General features: G+C 46.5%; 1 protein-coding gene across 3 annotated transcripts in view; it reads left to right on the top strand.

Moving 5' to 3' along the window:
* The first annotated feature begins 364 nt into the window (after positions 1 to 364).
* sh3pxd2b (SH3 and PX domains 2B) overlaps positions 365 to 26,322 on the top strand; it is a 37,776-nt gene continuing 11,818 nt past the window's right edge. Inside the window, exons 1-5 of one of the 3 annotated variants that reach the window (XM_017492403.3) lie at positions 365 to 440; positions 767 to 846; positions 4,301 to 4,381; positions 10,781 to 10,856; positions 24,552 to 24,628. In XM_017492403.3, coding sequence (XP_017347892.1) covers positions 775 to 846; positions 4,301 to 4,381; positions 10,781 to 10,856; positions 24,552 to 24,628 — 306 coding nt within the window. In that variant the 5' untranslated portion in view covers positions 365 to 440; positions 767 to 774. Of the gene's footprint in view, positions 441 to 604; positions 696 to 766; positions 847 to 4,300; positions 4,382 to 10,780; positions 10,857 to 24,551; positions 24,629 to 26,322 lie in introns of those variants that run through there. The other 2 variants (XM_053688019.1, XM_053688020.1) reach the window with 2 other exon arrangements.

The following is a 26,322-nucleotide window of genomic DNA, read 5'->3' as shown; positions in this document are numbered from 1 at the left end:
ATTGGCCATTCCAGTGTATTTCTATTTCAGTAACTGTGACGGTACGTACTAATTAATACATGTGTCGTGTGTATTATGACCACAATCCCGGATAGATATACAGCCGCCATCTTAGCATTGTCATGTGACCTTCGTCATCATAAACACAAAAATCTTAAACAAGTTAACAGTTTATTCGGGTATTATTAAAAAAGTCACGTTTAACCAAGGTTTCATTCTTTAAAAGAGTCGACGCGGTCTTCTGCGTTTTTGTTTTTTCTTTCTTTCTGAGCTTATCCGCACAAGTCCCGTTGCATTATGGGAATTTTTGACTCGCGTAGTGTCCATACTGCAAACTCTCACCGGAAACAGTCCGCCATCCGGGTATTTCTCACCTACTGAGAATTCGTACACACTGTATTACCCCTCTGCAGTACTGCTTTTCTCATACTATATAGTAGGTAAGTATGCGGTTTCGGACGTAGCCCCTGTAGCTGTTGCGTTGCGTATGACGTCATTCCTGTGCGCGTGTGTGTTTTTAATTAATGGGGAAAAAACAGCGCGCGGCCCCTTTAAGGCGAAGCAGCGGTTCTGAGAGGCTCCTGTAAGTTCAGGAGAAAAACGCTGCGTTCAGTCTTACGTGGACTTCCAACACACACTCCCTCTCAGTCGGATGACACACCTCAGTCCGCTAAAACTTCCGCACCTTTGGATCTGTGTGTGATTTTTGTTCCTAAAATCGATAAAAAACAGTGTAGATTATTATTATTATATTTTTTTCCTCCAGACGCCAACATGCCGCGGCGGACTGTCCAGGATGTCACAGTTCAAGATGTCCAAAAGAGAAGGAATCCCAGCAAACATTATGTAAGTGTTGTGTAACTGAGTCCGTTTTTACACGTTTAGTAGGGTTTTCTGCGTGTGTTTTGTGTGAAAAGTCGAGTTTTTGCGGGCTTTAAAGTGAACAAAGAGCTGTGAGGAGTTTACACACACACACACACACACACACACACACACACACACACACACACACACACAGGGGATCAGATTACAAGCCTTTCCTTCGGGAAACGTTCACTGGCGCGCTGAGAGAAACGTTCACATGCGTTTAACAGCCTTCATATACTCTACTTTTCATCTACTCAGCGTTTTCCTGTCGTGTGTGTGTTCGCTTTATCAGAGAAACACTTTGATTATATACTTATAAGTGTTTATTCTGCAGTACTGTGCCATATGTAGTTGTGTTGCTGAGTATTTCTCCTTATTAGAGTAATTCCAGCATTCAAATAGTTTAAAAAAAACATTATTATTATTATTATTATTATTATTATTATTATTATTCAGCCCCACACTGCTGACTCAGTGTCCTGGCCTGAATCATTTGCCACTAAACCTTGAAAAAAAAAAACATCATCGTGGTCTTAAGACAACTTCAGTGTTTCTCAACTTCTATTCTGATTGTTCAAATCCTAACATGCTCAAACTACTCTTTAGAGTTTTACACTAATAAGACATTTCTGATTTTGCCCACGTTCATGTTTCTCCAATGTTTTTGTTTTTTTTTTTTTTAAACAGTACAGGTGAACTAGAATTGGGAATGAAACATACGGCTAACATCCGATTCACATCCGGCTCACTCGTCTCAGCTTTTAGTCTCATTTTTAAAGTCTTGGCTTCATTTCAGCTTGGTCTGTCTGTCTGTATCAATCTGTCTCTCACTGTATGTAGTCTGTCTGCTTGTTTTTGGTTGTCTGTCTCCCTGTTACTGTCTGTTTCTCTCTCTAGCTGTCTGTCTGGTTCTCTGTCTGGCTCTGTTTGTTTATATGTCTGCCTGTTTTTTTTCGGTCTGTCTATCTATATCAATCTGTCTCTCTCTCTCTGTATGTTCTCTGTCCACTTGTTTTTGGTTGTCTGTCTGTATCTGGTTGTCTATATATGTTTGTCTTTGTGTGTGTGTATCAGTCTGTTTATCTATCTGTCTATCTCTCTATTAAAGCTGTCTGTCTATCTGTTCATCCGTCTGCCATATCCTTCATCTCTTGTCTGTCTATTTCTCTCTCTCTCATTCTCTCTCATATCGCCACACTTCATCTCTCCATCCATGAACAAGTACGCACACCCAAACACTGCCATGGTTGTAGAGGATGTAAAGTTCTCATGGTGGTACACACACGAAACAGGATGTTCATCACCACAGCAGCCTACAAACATCTCAGAAATGTGACTCACTCCCTCTCTCTCTCTCTCTCTCTCTCTCTCTCTCTCTCTCTCTCTCTCTCTCTCTCTCACTCACACTCACACACACACACACACACACACACACACACACACACACTGAGGAGTGAATGTCATTCTTTAAACATATTAAGAACTGGGCTTACCTCCTAAAGTTTCAGTGACATTTTACTTTCTGTGCGTGTCTCTCTCTGTTTATCTGTCTCTCTCTCTAGCTGTCTGGTTCTCTGTCTGGCTCGGTTTGTTTAGATGTCTGCCTGTTTTTTTTATATGTCTTTTATATATCTTTCTCTGCCTGTCTGTCTGTCTCTGGTCGTCTTTCTATCCCTCTTTATATATCCATCTGTCTCTTTCTATCTGTCTGTCGGTTGGTTTGTCTGTTTGTTTATATACCTACCTGTTCAGCTCTGTTTGTCTGTCTCTTATGTCACACTGCTTGTCTGTGTTTCACAGAGCTGAAGCCTCACTGATATTAAAATATCTTTGTCAGTCATACAGTGAGGGGGCATAAACTTTTGCACTCAGTGGGAAACTCAGTTCAGTTGTCTGTGTTTATTCACTGAGTGTAACAACACCTCATTCACAGGTTGATATTAATGCATTCATACTGATACGTTATAAATACTGAAGATTGAACACGACTCAGCGCGATTTACACTCAACACTGAAGACTGAACACGACTCGGCCCTGATTTACACCGAATACTGAACACGGCTCGGCCCTGATTTACACCGAATACTGAACACGGCTCGGCCCTGATTTACACTGAATACTGAACACTGAACATGACTCAGCCCTGATTTACACTGAAGACTGAACACGACTCGGCCCTGATTTACACCGAATACTGAGTACGACTCGGCCCAGATTTACACCGAATACTGAGCACGGCTCGGCCCTGATTTACACTGAATACCGTACACCGAGCACAGCTCGGCCCTGATTTACACTGAATACTGAACACTGAACATGACTCATCCCTGATTTACACTGAAGACTGAACACGACTCGGCCCTGATTTACACCGAATACTGAGCACGGCTCGGCCCTGATTTACACTGAATACTGAACACGGCTCGGCCCTGATTTACACTGAATACTGAACACTGAACATGACTCAGCCCTGATTTACACTGAAGACTGAACACGACTCGGCCCTGATTTACACCGAATACTGAGTACGACTCGGCCCAGATTTACACCGAATACTGAGCACGGCTCGGCCCTGATTTACACTGAATACCGTACACCGAGCACAGCTCGGCCCTGATTTACACTGAATACTGAACACTGAACATGACTCATCCCTGATTTACACTGAATACTGAGCAGGGCTCAGCCCTGATTTACACTCAACCCTTAACATTCTCCATGTTCTTACATCTCAGAGCTGAGAAACGTGACGTAGAGAAACTCTGTTCCCACCCTGAGGTTGATTATTTACGTCTAACAGCACGTCCCTGAGTGTTTTATTCCTCTTGCACCACAGCATACTTTTTATCTGTGTATAGTTGGTAAAATAAGCTAGTTCCTGCTCTCGCTGTACGTTACAGCAGCTATAAAGTCGCCACCGTTAATAAGATGAAGAAATTGCATCGCAGCTTTGTCACGTGACCAAGAAACCGCAAGAAAGAAATTAGTAAAACAAAGAAAGAAGGAACAAACAAATGAACAAAGGGGCTAATCAGTAAATGAAGGAATAAATGAACAATTGAACGAACAAACTAACGATTCAGTGAATGAACAAATGAAAGAACAATGGCCAGATGAATGAAAGAGTAAAAGAACAAATGAGACCGTACAGACAAATGAAATCATGAACGGACAAGCGAAGGAATGAACGAGTCACTGAATGAACACAGTGAAAAGAATGAATGAATGAGTGAACACACTAACAATTCATTGAATCAATAAAGGAACAAACAAAAGAATGAAAGAACATACGAACGAATTAATGAAGAGATGAGCAAAGGATTGAATGGATAAATGAAGGAATGAATGAAAGAGTGAACCTGTGTGTGTGTATGTATGTAAAATCCTCTGATTTGCTGTTATAAACAGTTATTTTTTCTTTATTTTCTGTAGGTTTACATCATTAAGGTGTGGTGGTCTGACAGCAGCACTGAGATCATCTTCAGGCGTTACAGCAAATTCTTTGATCTGCAGGTACGTTTACTTCTCCTTCCAGTCTACACGCTTAGGAAACCGGGTTCTTCACTTCCTTGTATGGTTCTAGTTTTAAAACACTTTAACGTTAGTGTTTTAAATAAGCAGTCTTCGACTCGGAAGTGTTTAATGAGGAGGATGTGAGAGTGAAGCGGGTTTCCCCCCCCAAATGTTGTAGAATATTTACAAGAAGGTTTCCTTCCTCTGAAATGTGCTGAAAAGCTATTGCAGTACTACAGCCCTAAAAGGACCGACCCATGGCTCGGTTACAGACGTCCTGGAACCAAAACACAGGCATCTTGTTTGTCGTACCCTCACAATGAAAGACCTCTTCAATTCCATGGGGAGAAAAAACCCCCACATAGGAAGTGTGTATAAAATATAATTTTGTCTGGAACAGCACCCTCCTACCTCAACTCTCTCCTGAAGGCTTACGTTCCCTCACACAATCTGCGATCAATTAGCGACCGACGTTTAGTAGTTCCCACTCAGCGTGGCTCAAGGTCCCTTTCAAGAACCTTCAAACTAACTGTTCCTTCAGTGGTGGAATGAACTTCCAACCTCAATCCGGACCGCAGAATCTCTCATCATCTTCAAAAAACAGCTGAAGACCCACCTCTTCCTTGAACACCTAACAAACTCATTAAAAAAAAAAAAAATCTGCACTTACACCTCTACTCTGCGCACTTTGCTTCTTCTGGAACTCAATTAATGGATCTTTTCTGGTAACACTACTTGTATTGTTCTCTGCTTAATATATCGCTTTGCTTGTATTTTCTCAATTGTAAGTCGCTTTGGATAAAAGCGTCTGCTAAATGAATAAATATAAATAAATATATATGATCTTAGGGCTGGGCAATATATCGATACAATATCCATATCATGATAAATGATTACACGATATACTTTTCCGAGATAGGGTTTATAAAGGCTTATAATTAAAGATATTATGATATCTCAGAAAATGTTGACTATTGTGACGTAATTTATCATGATACTGATATTTCATCATAATATTAAAACATTGTTTTAATATTTGAAGTAACATTTAATTATTTATTAATTTTAATATTTATTATTAATAACTACATCCCACTTGTATGATAACTTGGTTGACAGATTCTGGGCATCTGGAAAAGGTTATCAAGGTTGTAAGTGGGGGGTGGGGTAGGGTGGAGTGCTGCGGGGGGGTGTCTCCTGATGAGTATCTGCATAAACTCCGCCCATGCCGGCGCTCTGGAAAGGTCACTCCGTCGCTGTGGTCGCACACTGACATAATTCACTGCAGCTCGACTCACTGACTCACTGCTGCATCGTTTCTCCACACAAACACCAAATGCCAGAGGTGGAAGGAAACGAATCTGGGCGGAAAGTAAGCGCCACTCTGGATCCTTTCCAAGAATCCCATCTTCTCCTGGTTTCGTGATCTTTCACGTCCGTCAGGAAGCCGTTCCTCACCTCGGATCTGGGGAACCGTGAATTCCACACACGAACACACAAACGCTTATTTCAGATGGTGGCCATTTTCTAGGGCACATGGAAAAGCCATCTTGCAACACGCACACACACTCTGATGTGTACAATATGTGATATATCTACACATGGAAATACTCTGAAGCGTTCAGATCGGACCATTTCATCTGATTTCATTTTGTTTTTAATAAACGACAGATCAGACCGCTCACATGGGGAAAGTGTCGTCATGGTAATAACGGCACGTTTCCATGGCGAGGGTAGGGGGAAAAAAATCCTGGAAATGATTTGTTTGGAGCTATTTGGACGTTGGACTCTTGGATGAGGATGTGCATAGTTCTGTAATGGCTGATTTTTAAAAAAAAAATTTTTTTAAAGAATGCCAGAAGGTTTCCCTTTGGGGGAAAAAAACAAGATATTGAAATCAGAAATAGGGATGAAATTTAATCCTGAAAAATAAATAAATAGCAATAATAAACAACTCGCTGTCTTTAAATTTAATTTACAGTAAAATATAAAACCTTACATAGACTAATAATACAATTGTATTCATAAATCATCATTAAAAATAATCATTAACGATGAACAATTTATTCATTTAATTCTTATTATTATTATTATTTAAATCAATTAATTGCAATCTAAGCTTAATAATGAATGGATTTTAAGAAGTCTTATTTACCAAGTGAAGTGAACTGAAGTAAGGAGATCTTTATGTAATGTTTATGGAAGGAGTCTCCAGTGTCAGAGGGTTAAAGCTGTAACTTTAATTTTCCTGCATCTACAGGAGTTTACGCTTCTTTGCGGTTTTTCATTAATATGAACATGGAGTCATTGGCTGATCTCTGGGATGTTATTTTGTTTGTTCCTTGTGTCTCCAGCACCGCTTATTGCTTCTTCTCTTTAATCCGTATGCCAACTTTTGGACCTGAGTCCATGTCGGTGCTGTGAAACACTGAACTCTGGCAGAGGGAAACATGTGCGAACGCATTTCAGATGAGTGTTTCCTGTCTCCCAGCTATGCACTGAATCAGCACTGTGTAAACCAAATGGCCGTGCTGAGGAGGGTTTTTTTTTTTTAAAGAAACGACAGCAGAAGTAGGAGAGCGAGAGCTGAGCGAAAGCTCTCTGAAGACCTCAAGCTGGACTCCTGGCTAAAACCGGCGCGCTCGGATCCAGGAGCCATAAAACAAAGAGCTGGAGACTGGAGGGAGTGTACAAGGAGGAGAGGTCGTGACCCTGTCGTTCATCATCTCCTGGAAAAGCACAAGGAGAACATGAGCTGTTTCTCCACGCGTTAGTCGGTTTAAAGTAGAGCCGGATCCCTATCCCATATTGTTTCCTTTAAAAACTTCACAAACCTGCTTTATATGCACTGTAATGCATTTAAGAGGCATTATAAAATAAAGAGAAATAAAATCAGATAAAAATAAGAGAGTAAGAGTAGGTAAAAGAAAAGATGTAATGTGCATGTCCTGAAGGAAATACGGTAACGTGATGAACGTGACTTGTAATTTTTTTGTCTTATTAATTTCAAGAGAGAGTAAAAAAGAGAGGCTGGTGAGGGAATGATAAAAGGAACGAACAGTACATGCAACAGTAAATGGATAAAAATCATGGTGTGGGGTTTTTTCTGTCTTTTTATGAAACTTGTAATTGTTGTCAAATCACTGTGGTGTAGGAGGAATAAAACACTCGGACGTGCTGCTTCAGGGTGGTAACAGTATCTCCGCTTCGTCACACATCCTGTCGTTGATGATTTTCCTCTAACAGCACATACACGGGGCGGTTAATGCTCTGTGCTTGGACTCGCTTCAGTCAATTTGGAGAAAAGCTGGTGAATGAATAAATATAAATGGAATAAATTTTAAATTCAGCAGAAAGCTGGTGGAGGTGTGTAACGTAAAGCTGTAAAAGCAGCAGCGTTGTGGTGTGCAGCTGCAATCAAATCCAGATGTGCAGATGTTTTTCCTGCACGATGCAAAAATGATGATGGAGCACTTCCTGTTTAGCGACTCGGTGAGAATCACGAGAATGATGATTTCAGACTGCTTTTCAGAATAACAGGGTTGTGTTTAAATTGCATGCAAAAGGGGTGTGTGTGTGTGTGTGTGTACCGGTCTCTTCGTGACTCATGAGGGCATGAGGTTTTAGTGATGTCGTCATCATCATGTTGCTTCTCTTTAAAAGACAACAGTTCAGTGTAAAGGAAACACGCGCACACACTTCTGACTTCTTGCGCATGTGCGTAAGAAACATTTAGATGGAAGCGTGATGCTCAGCGTCAGGTTCTGAGGTTTGTTTTGTTTGTTTTTTTGCCCTCGTTCATGACGCAGACTTTTTCTCTATAAAGAGCAAGAGGATGCTGACGAGAAGAAAAGGAAATTTCAGTCTCAAAGAAAAGGGGAAAAAATGGAAAAGAGTACGCTCGTGTGATTTTAATAAAAGATTGAATCTCTTCTACACGATTACATAGCTGCCTCGATACGCTGAAAGATCAGCCGACTTGTCCTCAGTAAAACGTCAGACGAGCAAATCAGCCTACAGTTATCCAGTGTTTGTGTCCTGCAGCATTCACACTCGCATTTACATTCACGCTCACATTCGCACTCACATTTACATTCACACACTCATTTACACTCGCAATCACGTTCACACTTGCATTTACATTCACACTCGTATTTACATTCACGTTCACACTTGCATTTACATTCACACTCATTCACTTTCATATTCACTGGAGCTAATAGGCTAAAACCCTGAAAATCATTCCCACACCATTATTGTCTCAGCCACGCTTTACTGCTAATGTGTTATTAAATGAAAAATTTTATTTAAAAAAAAAAAAAAAAAATATATATATATATATATATATATATATATATATATATATATATATATATATATATATATATATATATCTCACAAAAGTGAGTACACCCCTCACATTTTTGTAAATATTTGATTATATCTTTTAATGTGACACTGAAGAAATGACACTTTGCTACAATGTACAGTAGTGAGTGTACAGCTTGTGTAACAGTGTAAATTTGATGTCCCCTCAAAATAACTCAACACACAGCCATTAATGTCTAAACCGCTGCCAACAAAAGTCAGTACACCCCTAAGTGAAAATGTCCAAATTGGGCCCAAAGTGTCAATATTTTGTGTGGCCACCGTTATTTTCCAGCACTGCCTTAACACTCTTGGGCATGGAGTTCACCAGAACTTCACAGGTTGCCACTGGAGTTCTCTTCTACTCCTCCATGACGACATCATGGAGCTGGTGGATGTTAGAGACCTTGTGCTCCTCCACCTTCCGTTTGAGGATGCCCCACAGATGCTCAATAGGGTTTAGGTCTGGAGACATGCTTGACCAGTCCATCACCTTCACCCTCAGCTTCTTTAGCAAGGCAGTGGTTGTCTTGGAGGTGTGTTTGGGGTCGTTATCATGCTGGAGTACTGCCCTGCGGCTCAGTCTCTGCTTCAGTGATGTCACGGTACATGTTGGCATTCATGGTTCGCTCAATGAACTGTAGCTCCCCAGTGCCCGCAGCACTCATGTAGCCCCAGACCATGACACTCCCTCCACCATGCTTGACTGTAGGCAAGACACACTTGTCTTTGTACTCCTCACCTGGTTGCCGCCACACACGCTTGACACCATCTGAACCAAATAAGTTTATCTTGGTCTCATCAGACCACAGGACATGGTTCCAGTAATCCATGTCCTTAGTCTGCTTGTCTTCAGCAAACTGTTTGCGCGCATTCTTTGCATCATCTTTAGAAGAGGCTTCTTTCTGGGACGACAGCCATGCAGACCAATTTGATGCAGTGTGCGGCGTATGGTCTGAGCACTGACAGGCTGACCCCCCACCCCTTCAACCTCTGCAGCAATGCTGGCAGCACTCATACGTCTATTTCCCAAAGACAACGTCTGGATATGATGCTGAGCACGTGCACTCAACTTCTTTGGCCGACCATGGCGAGGCCTGTTCTGAGTGGAACCTGTCCTGTTAAACCACTGCATGGTGTTGGCCACCGTGCTGCAGGTCAGTGTCAGAGTCTTGACAATCTTCTTATAGCCTAGGCCATCTTTATGTAGAGCAACAATTATTTTTTTCAGATCCTCAGAGAGTTCTTTGCCATGAGGTGCCATATTGAACTTCCAGTGACCAGTATGAGGGAGTGTGAGAGCGATGACACCAAATTTAACACCCCTGCTCCCCATTCACACCTGAGACCTTGTAACACCAACAAGTCACATGACACCGGGGAGGGAAAATGACTAATTGGGCCCAATTTGGACATTTTCACTTAGGGCTGTACTCACTTTTTTGTTGCCAGCGGTTTAGACATTAATGGCTGTGTGTTGAGTTATTGTGAGGGGACAGCAAATTTACACTGTTACACAAGCTGTACACTCACTACTGTACATTGTAGCAAAGTGTCATTTCTTCAGTATTGTCCATGAAAAGATATAATCAAATATTTACAAAAATGTGAGGGGTGTACTCACTTCTGTGATATACTGTGTGTGTGTGTGTATGTATGTATGTGTATGTATGTGTATATATAAAAATAATGGGGGGGGGACCTGTTCTATTTCATTCACAATTATAAAATAATATTTCAGGATTTTTTTTTTATTGATTCAAGTCTCATACGGTTCCAAACGGGTCACATTCTGTTCTGTTCTATTCTAAAAATGAATTGTAATAATTAAATTAAATATATAAAAGTGCATTATGAAATTTATTTATTATAGAAAATGCGTTCGTGTGCGTTTGATTCAAGTCTGACACAACTCGAACAGAGCGGAAATGTTCCACCGAATAACCGCAGGACAGAAAACAAATAGAACTTCTGAGTGAATTGTGTTCCTGTAGAGTTTGTTAAACTTTGTGTTCTTCTTCCTGTTGTTAGATGGAGCTTCTGGATAAGTTCCCTGTGGAAGGAGGACAGAAGGATCCAAAACGCAGAATCATCCCCTTTCTTCCAGGTACGTTTGATTTTTCAGTTTATTTATAATTCGTGAATGACATTTCAGGATTCTGTTCCTTCTACGTAAGAATCATGAGGCATCATGACATCATGGCTTTCGTCGTCGGCCACCGTTTTAAAAGCATGAGTGGATCTTTTGCATTAGTTGTTACCTCCCCTTGGCTGTGATTGGCCAAAATGTCACATGGTTGCTTGCGTCACAGCATTTCACAGCATTTGGTCTGATTTCCAGATTTTCCGTTTGAGCTAGTGATTGGAATTCCAGCTCTTTTTTTTTTTTTTTTTTTTTTTTTTTTTTTTTTTTTTTTTTAGTGAATCATATCATTTGACTGAACTCACTAATAAACGTCGACTCTTTCAGCTCCTAAATGACACTACCATTTTTTCCCTAAACTGGCAGTATTTTATCAGTTCAGTGTGCCTGATTATGGCTGATTATTGAAGTTTCAAATCAGAATTTCCCATACTAATGAACAAAATAATAGAGCCAACTCTCTTGCAATCGACACATTGTTCAATCAGATATATAAATAATTTTTAATAACCCGAAGGAGCTTGATGATGTGTTCAGATAGGTGTGAACATCAGTGTTTTTGATCTGTCAGATCCTTCAGATTATCAGGCTGCATTTAAACAGAACTACTATTTCTGTCAAATAAAATGAAAGTGTTAAAAATAAATAAATAAATATTTCCAGAAAGTATTAAGTCACTTATTTCACTTCCCTTTCCCCATGTTTCCAGACGTCTAAATTTATCGTTTGTAGAAGCCGCACTATGCCACTTCCTTCCTGCTGACTCATCACCTCATCATCTGACTGAATCCTTCTGTAAAATTATTCTGAACTGTTGAACTTCACTGATTTCATGTCATTTGTATGAGTTGTTTTTATTACTATTATTATTATTATTATTATTATTATTATTACTACAACCCCAATTCCAAAAAAGTTGGGACACTGTTAAATTTACATAAAACAGAATGCAGTGATTTGCAAATCTCAAACCCCTGCGTCTCTGATGGTATGGATGTGCATTAATTTCTGTGGAATGGGCGGCTTGCACATCTGGAAAGACATCAATGTTTAAAGGTGTACATACAGGTTTTAGAGCAACATCTGTTTCCATCCAGATTCCATGCCATCTTGACTTCTGAGAGACTCCGCTATCTAAGATCCTCTTTTTATACCCATAATCTTACTGACCTGTTCCCAATTAACCTAATTAATCACAAAATGTTCCTCTTTTTTGAGATGTGTTGCGGCCATCGAATTCAATATGACCTTATTTTTTCCTTAAAACATTACATTTTCCTCAGTTTAAACATTTGATATGTTTTCTATGTTCTGTTGTGAACAACGTACACATTTATGAGATTTGCAAATCATTGCATTCAGTTTTTATTTACATTCTACACAGCGTTGCAAGTTTTTTGGAATTTGGGTTGAATTATTTCTAAAGCATCATCTTGATATTAATGTTGCACTACATGTCACTGAGTCTCAGTGTAAACACACTACATGTACAGCACAACAGACTTGGAGGTGTGTGTGTGTTGACATCTGGAAGTGGTTTGACGAGCACACACAGGGTCACTGATCTTGTCTGTGTTTATTTATCAGACTTTATCTCCTACATTTTCTCTCTGTCTCCCTCACTAACGTACGCAACAACAGGAACTAACAAATGAACATTAAATGTAACAATAAATGGTTAGAATTATAAATGCGCCATTCTTTAATAAATTAAAGATTGTAGGTTGTTGGTAAGTTGCTGCGGTGTGAGAGGAATAAAACACTTGGGGACGTGCTGTTGGAGGAAAATTATCAACTTCAGGTTGGGAACAGGAACTCCGCTCAATCACACACAGACACACACACACAGACAGTGTATATTAATATAAAGGGAGAGTGGAGCTCCAGACTCCAGGTCAGCTCGGTGATGGTGGGATGTGGAATTTCCCCTCCGGCTGGTTTCTGGTTAAAGCCCTGACTCAGGATGTGAAGTGAAGGATTGTGGGAATGAACGTTCCTGAACACACCACACTGCTGATGCGCACTAAACACTCAGAGTATAAACAGCTTTAAACCCACTTCACAGGTTTCCTCCGTATACTCTGAGGGACTTCAACACCAAAAACTCCCATCTCATCGTTTCCTTTATACCCCTCCCAGTGCACTTCCTGTTTCTTCCGTTATTTCTTCATCTCTCTCTTTCTACACTGTTACTCTGTTTTTCTGATTAGATTTTGGAGTTGACCCAAACAGGGCGAAGGTCACAGCAAGGTGAAGTTTTAAGGGTATTTCAGGCACACAGATTAGTAACAAGGAGGTGGAGGCGTCTCCGACTACAGCGCTGGTGTTGAGTTCTACTTAAAGATGATAAAAAGTATCTCAGAAATGTTCAGAGGGCGTTTGGTTGAGAGGTGGAGCTCACAGGACAACGACTACAAGCATTAACTTAATTAACATTATTAACACGAACATTTACATAATTAACATAATGGTGGAGAGTGTCGGTGTCAAGGGTGTCGGTGTCAAGGGTGTCGGTGTCAAGGGTGTCGGTGTCAATGGTGTCGGTGTCAAGGGTGTCGGTGTCAATGGTGGAGAGTGTCAGTGGTGTCGAGTGTCAATGGTGGAGGGTGTCGGTGTCAATGGTGGAGCGTGTCAATGGTATAGTGTGTCATTGGTGGAGGGTGGAGCGTGTCATTGGTGGAGGGTGGAGCGTGTCAATGGTATAGCGTGTCATTGGTGGAGGGTGGAGTGTGTCATTGGTGGGGGGTGGAGCGTGTCAATGGTGTCGGGTGTCAATGGTGTCTGTGTCAATGGTGTCGGTGTCAATGGTGTCGGTGCCAATGGTGTCGGTGTCAATGGTGTCGAGTGTCGGTGTCAATGGTCGGTGTCAATGGTGGAGAGTGTCTGTGTCAATGGTCGGTGTCAATGGTGGAGAGTGTCAATGGTGTCGGTGTCAATGGTGGAGAGTGTCGGTGTCAATGGTCGGTGTCAATGGTGGAGAGTGTCGGTGTCAATGGTGGAGCGTGTCAATGGTGTCGGTGTCAATGGTGGAGAGTGTCGGTGTCAATGGTCGGTGTCAATGGTGGAGAGTGTCGGTGTCAATGGTGGAGAGTGTCGGTGTCAATGGTGGAGAGTGTCGGTGTCAATGGTGGAGAGTGTCGGTGTCAATGGTGGAGAGTGTCGGTGTCAATGGTGGAGAGTGTCGGTGTCAATGGTGGAGAGTGTCGGTGTCAATGGTGGAGAGTGTCGGTGTCAATGGTGGAGAGTGTCGGTGTCAATGGTGGAGAGTGTCGGTGTCAATGGTGGAGCGTGTCAATGGTGTCGGTGTCAATGGTGGAGAGTGTCGGTGTCAATGGTCGGTGTCAATGGTGGAGAGTGTCGGTGTCAATGGTGGAGCGTGTCAATGGTGGACCATGTCAATGGTGGAGCGTGTCAATGGTGGAGGGTGTCGGTGTCAATGGTGGAGCGTGTCAATGGTATAGCGTGTCAATGGTGTCGGGTGGAGCGTGTCAATGGTGTCAGTGGTGTCGGGTGTCAGTCGTGGAGAGTGTCAGTCGTGGAGAGTGTCAATGGTGGAGGGTGTCGGTGTCAATGGTGGAGAGTGTCGGTGTCAATGGTGGAGCGTGTCAATGGTGGAGAGTGTCGGTGTCAATGGTGGAGAGTGTCGGTGTCATTGGTGGAGCGTGTCATTGGTGGAGCGTGTCAATGGTGGAGCGTGTCAATGGTGGAGCGTGTCAATGGTGGAGCGTGTCAATGGTGGAGCGTGTCAATGGTGGAGGGTGTCGGTGTCAAGGGTGGAGCGTGTCAATGGTGTCGGGTGGAGCGTGTCAGTGGTGTCGGGTGTCAGTGGTGTCGGGTGTCAGTGGTGTCGGGTGTCGGGTGTCAGTGGTGTCGGGTGTCAGTGGTGTCGGGTGTCACTCGTGGAGAGTGTCACTCGTGGAGAGTGTCACTCGTGGAGAGTGTCAATGGTGGAGGGTGTCGGTGTCAATGGTGGAGAGTGTCGGTGTCAATGGTCGGTGTCAATGGTGGAGCGTGTCGGTGTCAATGGTGGAGAGTGTCGGTGTCAATGGTCGGTGTCAATGGTGGAGCGTGTCGGTGTCAATGGTGGAGCGTGTCGGTGTCAATGGTGGAGCGTGTCGGTGTCAATGATGGAGCGTGGCAATGGTGGAGGGTGGAGCGTGTCAATGGTGTCGGGTGTCAGTGGTGGAGAGTGTCGGTGTCAATGGTGGAGCGTGTCGGTGTCAATGGTGGAGCGTGTCAATGGTGGAGGGTGGAGCGTGTCAATGGTGGAGGGTGGAGCGTGTCAATGGTGTCGGGTGTCAATGGTGGAGCGTGTCGGTGTCAATGGTGGAGCGTGTCGGTGTCAATGGTGGAGCGTGTCGGTGTCAATGGTGGAGCGTGTCGGTGTCAATGGTGGAGCGTGTCAATGGTGGAGCGTGTCAATGGTGGAGCGTGTCAATGGTGGAGCGTGTCAATGGTGGAGGGTGTCAGTGGTGGAGAGTGTCAGTCGTGGAGCGTGTCAATGGTGGAGTGTGTCAATGGTGGAGAGTGTCGGTGTCAATGGTGGAGCGTGTCAGTGGTGTCGAGTGTCAATGGTGGAGCGTGTCGGTGTCATTGGTGGAGCGTGTCATTGGTGGAGCGTGTCATTGGTGGAGCTTGTCATTGGTGGGGGGTGGAGCGTGTCAATGGTGGAGCGTGTCGATGGTGTCGGGTGTCCAGTGGTGTCGGGTGTCCAGTGGTGTCGGGTGTCCAGTGGTGTCGAGTGTCAGTGGTGGAGAGTGTCAGTGGTGGAGAGTGTCAGTGGTGGAGCGTGTCAATGGTGGAGAGTGTCTGTGTCAATGGTGTCGAGTGTCAATGGTGGAGGGTGTCAATGGTGGAGAATGTCGGTGTCAATGGTGGAGAGTGTCAATGGTGGAGGGTGTCAATGGTGGAGAGTGTCGGTGTTAATGGTGGAGAGTGTCAATGGTGTCAATGGTGGAGGGTGTCGGGTGTCAATGGTGGAGCGTGTCAATGGTGGAGAGTGTCGGTGTTAATGGTGGAGAGTGTTAATGGTGGAGCGTGTCAATGGTGTCAATGGTGGAGGGTGTCGGGTGTCAATGGTGGAGAGTGTCAATGGTGGAGAGTGTCAATGGTGGAGAGTGTCGAGTGTCAATGGTGTCGAGTGTCAATGGTGTCGAGTGTCAATGGTGTCGAGTGTCAATGGTGTCGAGTGTCAATGGTGTCGAGTGTCAATGGTGTCGAGTGTCAATGGTGTCAATGGTGTCGAGTGTCAATGGTGGAGCGTGTCGAGTGTCAATGGTGGAGCGTGTCAATGGTGGAGCGTGTCTGTCAATGGTGTCGGGTGTCAATGGTGGAGAGTGTCAATGGTGGAGAGTGTCAATGGTGGAGAGTGTCAATGGTGGAGCGTGTCGAGTGTCAATGGTGGAGCGTGTCAATGGTGGAGCGTGTCTGTCAATGGTGTCGGGTGTCAATGGTGGAGAGTGTCAATGGTGTCGAGTGTCAATGGTGTCGAGTGTCAATGGTGTCGAGTGTCAATGGTGTCGAGTGTCAATGGTGTCAATGGTGTCGAGTGTCAATGGTGGAGCGTGTCGAGTGTCAATGGTGGAGCGTGTCAATGGTGGAGCGTGTCTGTCAATGGTGTCGGGTGTCAATGGTGGAGAGTGTCAATGGTGGAGAGTGTCAATGGTGGAGCGTGTCGAGTGTCAATGGTGGAGCGTGTCAATGGTGGAGCGTGTCTGTCAATGGTGTCGGGTGTCAATGGTGGAGAGTGTCAATGGTGGAGAGTGTCAATGGTGGAGAGTGTCAATGGTGGAGAGTGTCAATGGTGGAGAGTGTCGGGTGTCAATGGTGTCGGGTGTCAATGGTGTCGGGTGTCAATGGTGTCGGGTGTCAATGGTGGAGGGTGTCGGTGTCAATGGTGGAGCGTGTCAATGGTGGAGCGTGTCACTGGTGGAGGGTGGAGCGTGTCAATGGTGGAGGTTGTCATTGGTGGAGCGTGTCAATGGTGGAGCGTGTCGAGTGTCAATGGTGGAGCGTGTCAATGGTGGAGCGTGTCAATGGTGGAGCGTGTCAATGGTGGAGCGTGTCAATGGTGGAGCGTGTCAATGGTGTCGGGTGTCAATGGTGTCAATGGTGGAGAGTGTCAATGGTGGAGAGTGTCAATGGTGGAGAGTGTCAATGGTGGAGAGTGTCAATGGTGGAGAGTGTCAATGGTGGAGAGTGTCAATGGTGGAGAGTGTCGGGTGTCAATGGTGTCGGGTGTCAATGGTGTCGGGTGTCAATGGTGTCGGGTGTCAATGGTGTCAGGTGTCAATGGTGGAGGGTGTCGGTGTCATTGGTGGAGCGTGTCAATGGTGGAGCGTGTCAATGGTGGAGCGTGTCATTGGTGGAGGGTGTCAATGGTGGAGCGTGTCATTGGTGGAGGGTGTCAATGGTGGAGCGTGTCGAGTGTCAATGGTGGAGCGTGTCAATGGTGGAGAATGTCTGTGTCAATGGTGGAGAGTGTCGGTGTCTGGTGGAGAGTGTCGGTGTCTGGTGGAGAGTGTCGGTGTCTGGTGGAGAGTGTCGGTGTCTGGTGGAGAGTGTCGGTGTCTGGTGGAGAGTGTCGGTGTCAATGGTGGAGAGTGTCAATGGTGGAGAGTGTCGGGTGTCAATGGTGGAGCGTGTCAATGGTGGAGCGTGTCAATGGTGGAGCGTGTCAATGGTGGAGCGTGTCAATGGTGGAGCGTGTCAATGGTGGAGGGTGTCGGTGTCAATGGTGGAGCGTGTCATTGGTGGAGCGTGTCATTGGTGGAGGGTGTCATTGGTGGAGGGTGTCGGGTGTCAATGGTGGAGCGTGTCAATGGTGGAGCGTGTCAATGGTGGAGCGTGTCAATGGTGTCGGGTGTCAATGGTGTCGGGTGTCAATGGTGTCGGGTGTCAATGGTGTCGGGTGTCAATGGTGTCGGGTGTCAATGGTGGAGCGTGTCAATGGTGGAGCGTGTCAATGGTGGAGCGTGTCAATGGTGGAGGGTGTCGGTGTCAATGGTGGAGCGTGTCATTGGTGGAGGGTGTCATTGGTGGAGGGTGTCGGGTGTCAATGGTGGAGCGTGTCAATGGTGGAGCGTGTCAATGGTGGAGCGTGTCAATGGTGGAGCGTGTCAATGGTGGAGCGTGTCAATGGTGGAGCGTGTCAATGGTGGAGCGTGTCAATGGTGGAGCGTGTCGGTGTCTGGTGGAGAGTGTCAATGGTGGAGAGTGTCGGTGTCTGGTGGAGAGTGTCGGTGTCAATGGTGGAGCGTGTCAATGGTGGAGCGTGTCAATGGTGGAGCGTGTCAATGGTGGAGCGTGTCAATGGTGGAGAGTGTCAATGGTGGAGAGTGTCGGTGTCTGGTGGAGAGTGTCAATGGTGGAGAGTGTCGGTGTCTGGTGGAGCGTGTCAATGGTGGAGCGTGTCAATGGTGGAGCGTGTCAATGGTGGAGCGTGTCAATGGTGGAGCGTGTCAATGGTGGAGCGTGTCAATGGTGGAGAGTGTCGGTGTCAATGGTGGAGCGTGTCAATGGTGGAGAGTGTCAATGGTGGAGAGTGTCGGTGTCTGGTGGAGAGTGTCAATGGTGGAGAGTGTCGGTGTCTGGTGGAGCGTGTCAATGGTGGAGCGTGTCAATGGTGGAGCGTGTCAATGGTGGAGCGTGTCAATGGTGGAGCGTGTCAATGGTGGAGCGTGTCAATGGTGGAGAGTGTCGGTGTCAATGGTGGAGCGTGTCAATGGTGGAGCGTGTCAATGGTGGAGAGTGTCAATGGTGGAGAGTGTCGGTGTCTGGTGGAGAGTGTCAATGGTGGAGAGTGTCGGTGTCTGGTGGAGAGTGTCGGTGTCTGGTGGAGAGTGTCAATGGTGGAGCGTGTCAATGGTGGAGCGTGTCAATGGTGGAGAGTGTCAATGGTGGAGCGTGTCAATGGTGGAGCGTGTCAATGGTGGAGAGTGTCGGTGTCAATGGTGGAGCGTGTCAATGGTGGAGCGTGTCAATGGTGGAGCGTGTCAATGGTGGAGCGTGTCAATGGTGGAGAGTGTCAATGGTGGAGAGTGTCGGTGTCTGGTGGAGAGTGTCAATGGTGGAGAGTGTCGGTGTCTGGTGGAGAGTGTCGGTGTCTGGTGGAGAGTGTCAATGGTGGAGAGTGTCAATGGTGGAGAGTGTCGGTGTCTGGTGGAGAGTGTCAATGGTGGAGAGTGTCGGTGTCTGGTGGAGAGTGTCAATGGTGGAGAGTGTCAATGGTGGAGAGTGTCAATGGTGGAGAGTGTCAATGGTGGAGAGTGTCAATGGTGGAGAGTGTCGGTGTCTGGTGGAGAGTGTCAATGGTGGAGAGTGTCGGTGTCTGGTGGAGAGTGTCAATGGTGGAGCGTGTCAATGGTGGAGCGTGTCAATGGTGGAGCGTGTCAATGGTGGAGCGTGTCAATGGTGGAGAGTGTCAATGGTGGAGAGTGTCGGTGTCTGGTGGAGAGTGTCAATGGTGGAGAGTGTCGGTGTCTGGTGGAGAGTGTCGGTGTCTGGTGGAGAGTGTCAATGGTGGAGAGTGTCAATGGTGGAGAGTGTCAATGGTGGAGAGTGTCAATGGTGGAGAGTGTCGGTGTCTGGTGGAGAGTGTCAATGGTGGAGAGTGTCAATGGTGGAGAGTGTCAATGGTGGAGAGTGTCGGTGTCTGGTGGAGAGTGTCAATGGTGGAGAGTGTCAATGGTGTCGAGTGTCAGTGGTGTCGAGTGTCAGTGGTGTCGAGTGTCAGTGGTGTCGAGTGTCAGTGGTGTCGGTGTCTGGTGTCGAGTGTCAATGGTGTGGGTGTCAATGGTGTGGGTGTCAATGGTGTGGGTGTCAATGGTGGAGGGTGTCAATGGTGGAGGGTGTCGGTGTCAATGGTGGAGCGTGTCATTGGTGGAGAGTGTCGGGTGTCAATGGTGTCGGGTGTCAATGGTGTCGGGTGTCAATGGTGGAGCGTGTCAATGGTGGAGCGTGTCAATGGTGGAGCGTGTCAATGGTGGAGCATGTCAGTGGTGGAGTGTGTCAGGTGTCAATGGTGTCGGCTGTCAATGGTGTCGGCTGTCAATGGTGTCGGGTGTCGGCTGTCAATGGTGGAGCGTGTCATTGGTGGAGAGTGTCGGGTGTCAATGGTGTCGGGTGTCAATGGTGGAGCGTGTCAATGGTGGAGCGTGTCAATGGTGGAGCGTGTCAATGGTGGAGCATGTCAGTGGTGGAGTGTGTCAGGTGTCAATGGTGTCGGCTGTCAATGGTGTCGGCTGTCAATGGTGTCGGGTGTCGGCTGTCAATGGTGGAGCGTGTCAATGGTGGAGCGTGTCAATGGTGGAGCGTGTCGGGTGTCAATGGTGTCGGGTGTCAATGGTGTCGGGTGTCAATGGTGTCGGATGTCAATGGTGTCGGGTGTCGGTGTCAATGGTGGAGAGTGTCGGGTGTCAATGGTGGAGAATGTCGCTGTTAATGGTGGAGAGTGTTAATGGTGGAGAATGTCTGTGTTAATGGTGTCGGGTGTCAATGGTGGAGAATGTCGGTGTCAATGGTGGAGAGTGTCTGTCAATGGTGTCGGGTGTCAATGGTGTCGGGTGTCAATGGTGTCGGGTGTCAATGGTGGAGGGTGTCGGTGTCAATGGTGGAACGTGTCAGTGGTGGAGAGTGTCGGGTGTCAATGGTGGAGAGTGTCGAGTGTCAATGGTGTCGAGTGTCAGTGGTGTCGAGTGTCAATGGTGTCGAGTGTCAATGGTGTCGGGTGTCAATGGTGGAGAATGTCGGTGTCAATGGTGGAGAGTGTCAATGGTGTCGGGTGTAAATGGTGGAGAATGTCAGTGTAAATGGTGGAGAGTGTCAATGGTGTCGGGTGTAAATGGTGGAGAGTGTAAATGGTGGAGAGTATCTGTGTCAATGGTGGAGAGTGTCGTTGTTAATGGTGGAGAGTGTCGTTGTTAATGGTGGAGAGTGTCGTTGTTAATGGTGGAGAGTGTCAATGGTGGAGAGTGTCAATGGTGGAGAGTGTCGGTGTCAATGGTGGAGAGTGTCGGTGTCAATGGTGGAGAGTGTCGGTGTCAATGGTGGAGAGTGTCGGTGTTAATGGTGGAGAGTGTCGGGTGTCAATGGTGTCGGGTGTCAATGGTGTCGGGTGTCAATGGTGTCGGGTGTCAATGGTGTCGGGTGTCAATGGTGGAGCGTGTCAATGGTGGAGCGTGTCAATGGTGGAGGGTGTCGGTGTCAATGGTGGAGCGTGTCAATGGTGGAGGGTGTCGGTGTCAATGGTGGAGCGTGTCAATGGTGGAGCGTGTCAATGGTGGAGCGTGTCATTGGTGGAGGGTGTCATTGGTGGAGGGTGTCAATGGTGGAGCGTGTCGAGTGTCAATGGTGGAGCGTGTCAATGGTGGAGCGTGTCAATGGTGTCGGGTGTCAATGGTGGAGAATGTCGGTGTCAATGGTGGAGAGTGTCAATGGTGGAGAGTGTCAGTGGTGGAGAGTGTCGGTGTCTGGTGGAGAGTGTCGGTGTCTGGTGGAGAGTGTCGGTGTCTGGTGGAGAGTGTCGGTGTCTGGTGGAGAGTGTCGGTGTCTGGTGGAGAGTGTCGGTGTCTGGTGGAGAGTGTCAATGGTGGAGAGTGTCAATGGTGGAGAGTGTCAATGGTGGAGAGTGTCGGTGTCTGGTGGAGAGTGTCAATGGTGGAGAGTGTCGAGTGTCAGTGGTGTCGAGTGTCAATGGTGTCGAGTGTCTGGTGTCGAGTGTCAGTGGTGGAGGGTGTCTGTCAATGGTGGAGGGTGTCAATGGTGGAGGGTGTCGGTGTCAATGGTGGAGCGTGTCATTGGTGGAGAGTGTCGGGTGTCAATGGTGTCGGGTGTCAATGGTGGAGCGTGTCAATGGTGGAGGGTGTCAATGGTGGAGGGTGTCGGTGTCAATGGTGGAGCGTGTCAATGGTGGAGCGTGTCAATGGTGGAGCGTGTCAATGGTGGAGCGTGTCGGGTGTCAATGGTGGAGCGTGTTAATGGTGGAGAATGTCGCTGTTAATGGTGGAGAGTGTTAATGGTGGAGAATGTCTGTGTTAATGGTGTCGGGTGTCAATGGTGGAGAGTGTCTGTGTCAATGGTGGAGAATGTCGGTGTCAATGGTGGAGAGTGTCTGTCAATGGTGTCGGGTGTCAATGGTGTCAGGTGTCAATGGTGTCGGGTGTCAATGGTGGAGGGTGTCGGTGTCAATGGTGGAACGTGTCAGTGGTGGAGAGTGTCGGGTGTCAATGGTGGAGAGTGTCTGTGTCAATGGTGTCGAGTGTCAATGGTGTCGGGTGTCAATGGTGGAGAATGTCGGTGTCAATGGTGGAGAGTGTCAATGGTGTCGGGTGTAAATGGTGGAGAATGTCAGTGTCAATGGTGTCGAGTGTCAATGGTGTCGGGTGTCAATGGTGTCGGGTGTAAATGGTGTCGGGTGTAAATGGTGGAGAGTGTAAATGGTGGAGAGTATCTGTGTCAATGGTGGAGAGTGTCGTTAATGGTGGAGAGTGTCAATGGTGGAGAGTGTCAATGGTGGAGAGTGTCAATGGTGGAGAGTGTCAATGGTGGAGAGTGTCAATGGTGGAGAGTGTCAATGGTGGAGAGTGTCAATGGTGGAGAGTGTCAATGGTGGAGAGTGTTAATGGTGGAGAGTGTTAATGGTGGAGAGTGTCGGTGTTAACGGTGGAGAGTGTTAATGGTGGAGAGTGTCAATGGTGGAGCGTGTCAATGGTGGAGCGTGTCAATGGTGGAGCGTGTCAATGGTGTCGGGTGTCAATGGTGGAGAATGTCGGTGTCAATGGTGGAGAGTGTCAATGGTGGAGAGTGTCAGTGGTGGAGAGTGTCGGTGTCTGGTGGAGAGTGTCGGTGTCTGGTGGAGAGTGTCGGTGTCTGGTGGAGAGTGTCGGTGTCTGGTGGAGAGTGTCAATGGTGGAGAGTGTCAATGGTGGAGAGTGTCAATGGTGGAGAGTGTCAATGGTGGAGAGTGTCGGTGTCTGGTGGAGAGTGTCAATGGTGGAGAGTGTCGGTGTCTGGTGGAGAGTGTCAATGGTGGAGAGTGTCGAGTGTCAGTGGTGTCGAGTGTCAATGGTGTCGAGTGTCTGGTGTCGAGTGTCAGTGGTGGAGGGTGTCTGTCAATGGTGGAGGGTGTCAATGGTGGAGGGTGTCGGTGTCAATGGTGGAGCGTGTCATTGGTGGAGAGTGTCGGGTGTCAATGGTGTCGGGTGTCAATGGTGGAGCGTGTCAATGGTGGAGGGTGTCAATGGTGGAGGGTGTCGGTGTCAATGGTGGAGCGTGTCAATGGTGGAGCGTGTCAATGGTGGAGCGTGTCAATGGTGGAGCGTGTCAATGGTGGAGCGTGTCGGGTGTCAATGGTGGAGCGTGTTAATGGTGGAGAATGTCGCTGTTAATGGTGGAGAGTGTTAATGGTGGAGAATGTCTGTGTTAATGGTGTCGGGTGTCAATGGTGGAGAGTGTCTGTGTCAATGGTGGAGAATGTCGGTGTCAATGGTGGAGAGTGTCTGTCAATGGTGTCGGGTGTCAATGGTGTCAGGTGTCAATGGTGTCGGGTGTCAATGGTGGAGGGTGTCGGTGTCAATGGTGGAACGTGTCAGTGGTGGAGAGTGTCGGGTGTCAATGGTGGAGAGTGTCTGTGTCAATGGTGTCGAGTGTCAATGGTGTCGGGTGTCAATGGTGGAGAATGTCGGTGTCAATGGTGGAGAGTGTCAATGGTGTCGGGTGTAAATGGTGGAGAATGTCAGTGTCAATGGTGTCGAGTGTCAATGGTGTCGGGTGTCAATGGTGTCGGGTGTAAATGGTGTCGGGTGTAAATGGTGGAGAGTGTAAATGGTGGAGAGTATCTGTGTCAATGGTGGAGAGTGTCGTTAATGGTGGAGAGTGTCAATGGTGGAGAGTGTCAATGGTGGAGAGTGTCAATGGTGGAGAGTGTCAATGGTGGAGAGTGTTAATGGTGGAGAGTGTCGGTGTTAACGGTGGAGAGTGTTAACGGTGGAGAGTGTTAACGGTGGAGAGTGTTAATGGTGGAGAGTGTCGGTGTTAATGGTGGAGAGTGTTAATGGTGGAGAGTGTCGGTGTTAATGGTGGAGAGTGTTAATGGTGGAGAGTGTTAATGGTGGAGAGTGTTAATGGTGGAGAGTGTCGGTGTTAATGGTGGAGAGTGTCAGGTTTGGTATTTCAGTTTTAATTCGTTTAATTCCGGGTCTCTGTATTACGTATTCCGTGTGTTTTTCCTCTCGTTTTATTTCTCTCTCTTTCTACTCTACTGTTATTCTTTTTCCTCCTGTACAGAATTTCTCTTTATCTTCTTGCTACAAGCACATCTTCTCACTTTAACATTTTTCCTCCCGCTGTCTCTGGAACAAAAGCAGCCCTGGTCTGTGTTTTCATACGAACGACTACAAATAACTCACATTCCTTTCTTTCTCTCGAAAAAAGAGGGGGAGAAATTAGAATGTGAGATGAGGGGAAACATCCAGGGGAAAATTACATTATTTAATACAAGTAGCTAATAACTAAGATTATATTATTGCCAAAATCTCCCAAGTATTTTGATCATATATAAATGATACTTCATTAATTATATAAATAACTGATCAGTGTAGTGTGTGTGTGTGTGGCTTCTGCCAGAATGCTGTGAAAGTAAATGTTTTTGTTTCTCTGCAGGAAAGATTCTGTTCAGAAGGAGTCACATCAGAGACGTGGCAATGAAGCGCCTCAGACCCATAAATGAGTACTGCAGGGTGAGTGTGTGTGTGTGTGTGAAAGACACGACACGCCATCGTTACATTCTGGGATACACTCACGAGTCTCCTAAGATGTCAGACCCTTGACCTTTACGTCTTTTTCACCATTTTCATTAAAACACACGTTTATACATGGCACACGGTCACTTAATCACAGTACACATCAGTTACATCGTCCAAATAATTATAAACGCCACTGCTGTCCATTCCGACATCTTGAAATTGTCCAGATCACATGACCGTCGTACATCGTGTGTGGGTGTAGTATGGGTGTGTGTATGGTGTGCAGTATGTGTGTATAGTTTGTGTAGTGGTGTTTATAGTTTGTGTAGTGTGTGTGTGTGTGTGTGTGTGTGTGTGACCCTGAAGGTTTTTTTACTCACTCTGTGTGAAGTTTCCTGATTTCTCTCTACAGGCTGAAGTTCACGCATCATCACTGCATTTCTGTTTTTAACTTTCAAGACGACTCGTCACACACGCGCACACACAATCAGGTTAATGTAGCAGGCTGCAGAGGAAGCTCTCCAGTAAAAGCCCATTAGCTGTAATGCAACGCATCTCTGGAGAGAATACTAACGACTGGGAGAAGGTCAGCCCCAGTGCATGATGGGAAACGTCAGTCTGCTCACCGAATGCCCGAAATATAAAACACACACACCGGTTGGAAATTTTAACATGACGTTCAGGTGGTGTGTGTCAGAGCTGAAACACTTTCACTTCATTCAGCTGTTAAAATCTCACCGACGTCTCCCACAATCCCTTCTGTCTCAGAACCTCATCCAGACCAGGAAGTGAACAAAACCCACACAGGAGAACCGAGTGTGTGTGTGTGTGTGTGTGTGTGTGTGTGTGTGTGTGACGAAGACAGGAGAACCGAGTGTGTGTGTGTGAGACGAAGACAGGAGAACCGTGTGTGTGTGTGTGTGAGACGAAGACAGGAGAACCGTGTGTGTGTGTGTGTGTGTGTGTGTGTGTGTGAGACGAAGACAGGAGGACCGAGTGTGTGTGTGTGTGTGTGTGACGAAGACAGGAGGACCGAGTGTGTGTGTGTGTGTGACGAAGACAGGAGGACCGAGTGTGTGTGTGTGTGTGTGTGTGACGAAGACAGGAGGACCGAGTGTGTGTGTGTGTGTGTGTGTGTGTGTGACGAAGACAGGAGGACCGAGTGTGTGTGTGTGTGTGTGTGTGTGTGTGTGACGAAGACAGGAGGACCGAGTGTGTGTGTGTGTGAGACGAAGACAGGAGAACCGAGTGTGTGTGTGTGTGTGTGTGTGTGTGTGTGAGACGAAGACAGGAGAACCGAGTGTGCGTGATAGCGTACATGTTTAAAATCTGAACCGACTCAAGACTAAAGGGCACCTTGAACACACCTCACTCTCTCTCTCTCTCTCTCTCTCTCTCTCTCTCTCTCTCTCTCTCTCTCTCTCTCTCTCTCTCTTTCACTCACACACACACACACACACACCCCGCCATCACAAATCATCCTCAGTCTGAGAGCCGTGTGTGTGTGCACAGACAGAGACGCTCCCCGAGCACTCAGCTTTATTAAACACTGAAATTAAAATCTGTGTCACGCACAAACACCAACAGCCCCAGCGCCGAGTCTCTCTCACACACACACACACACACACACACTCCACCTGTTCATTGATGTAGAACAGCAAATATTTCATTTTAGCTTCAGTTCTGAT

This window comes from Ictalurus punctatus, chromosome 18 (assembly GCF_001660625.3).
Source record: "Ictalurus punctatus breed USDA103 chromosome 18, Coco_2.0, whole genome shotgun sequence".
In the NCBI taxonomy this organism is placed as follows: Eukaryota; Metazoa; Chordata; class Actinopteri; order Siluriformes; family Ictaluridae; genus Ictalurus; species Ictalurus punctatus.
This window is presented reverse-complemented; position numbering and strand designations above follow the sequence as displayed.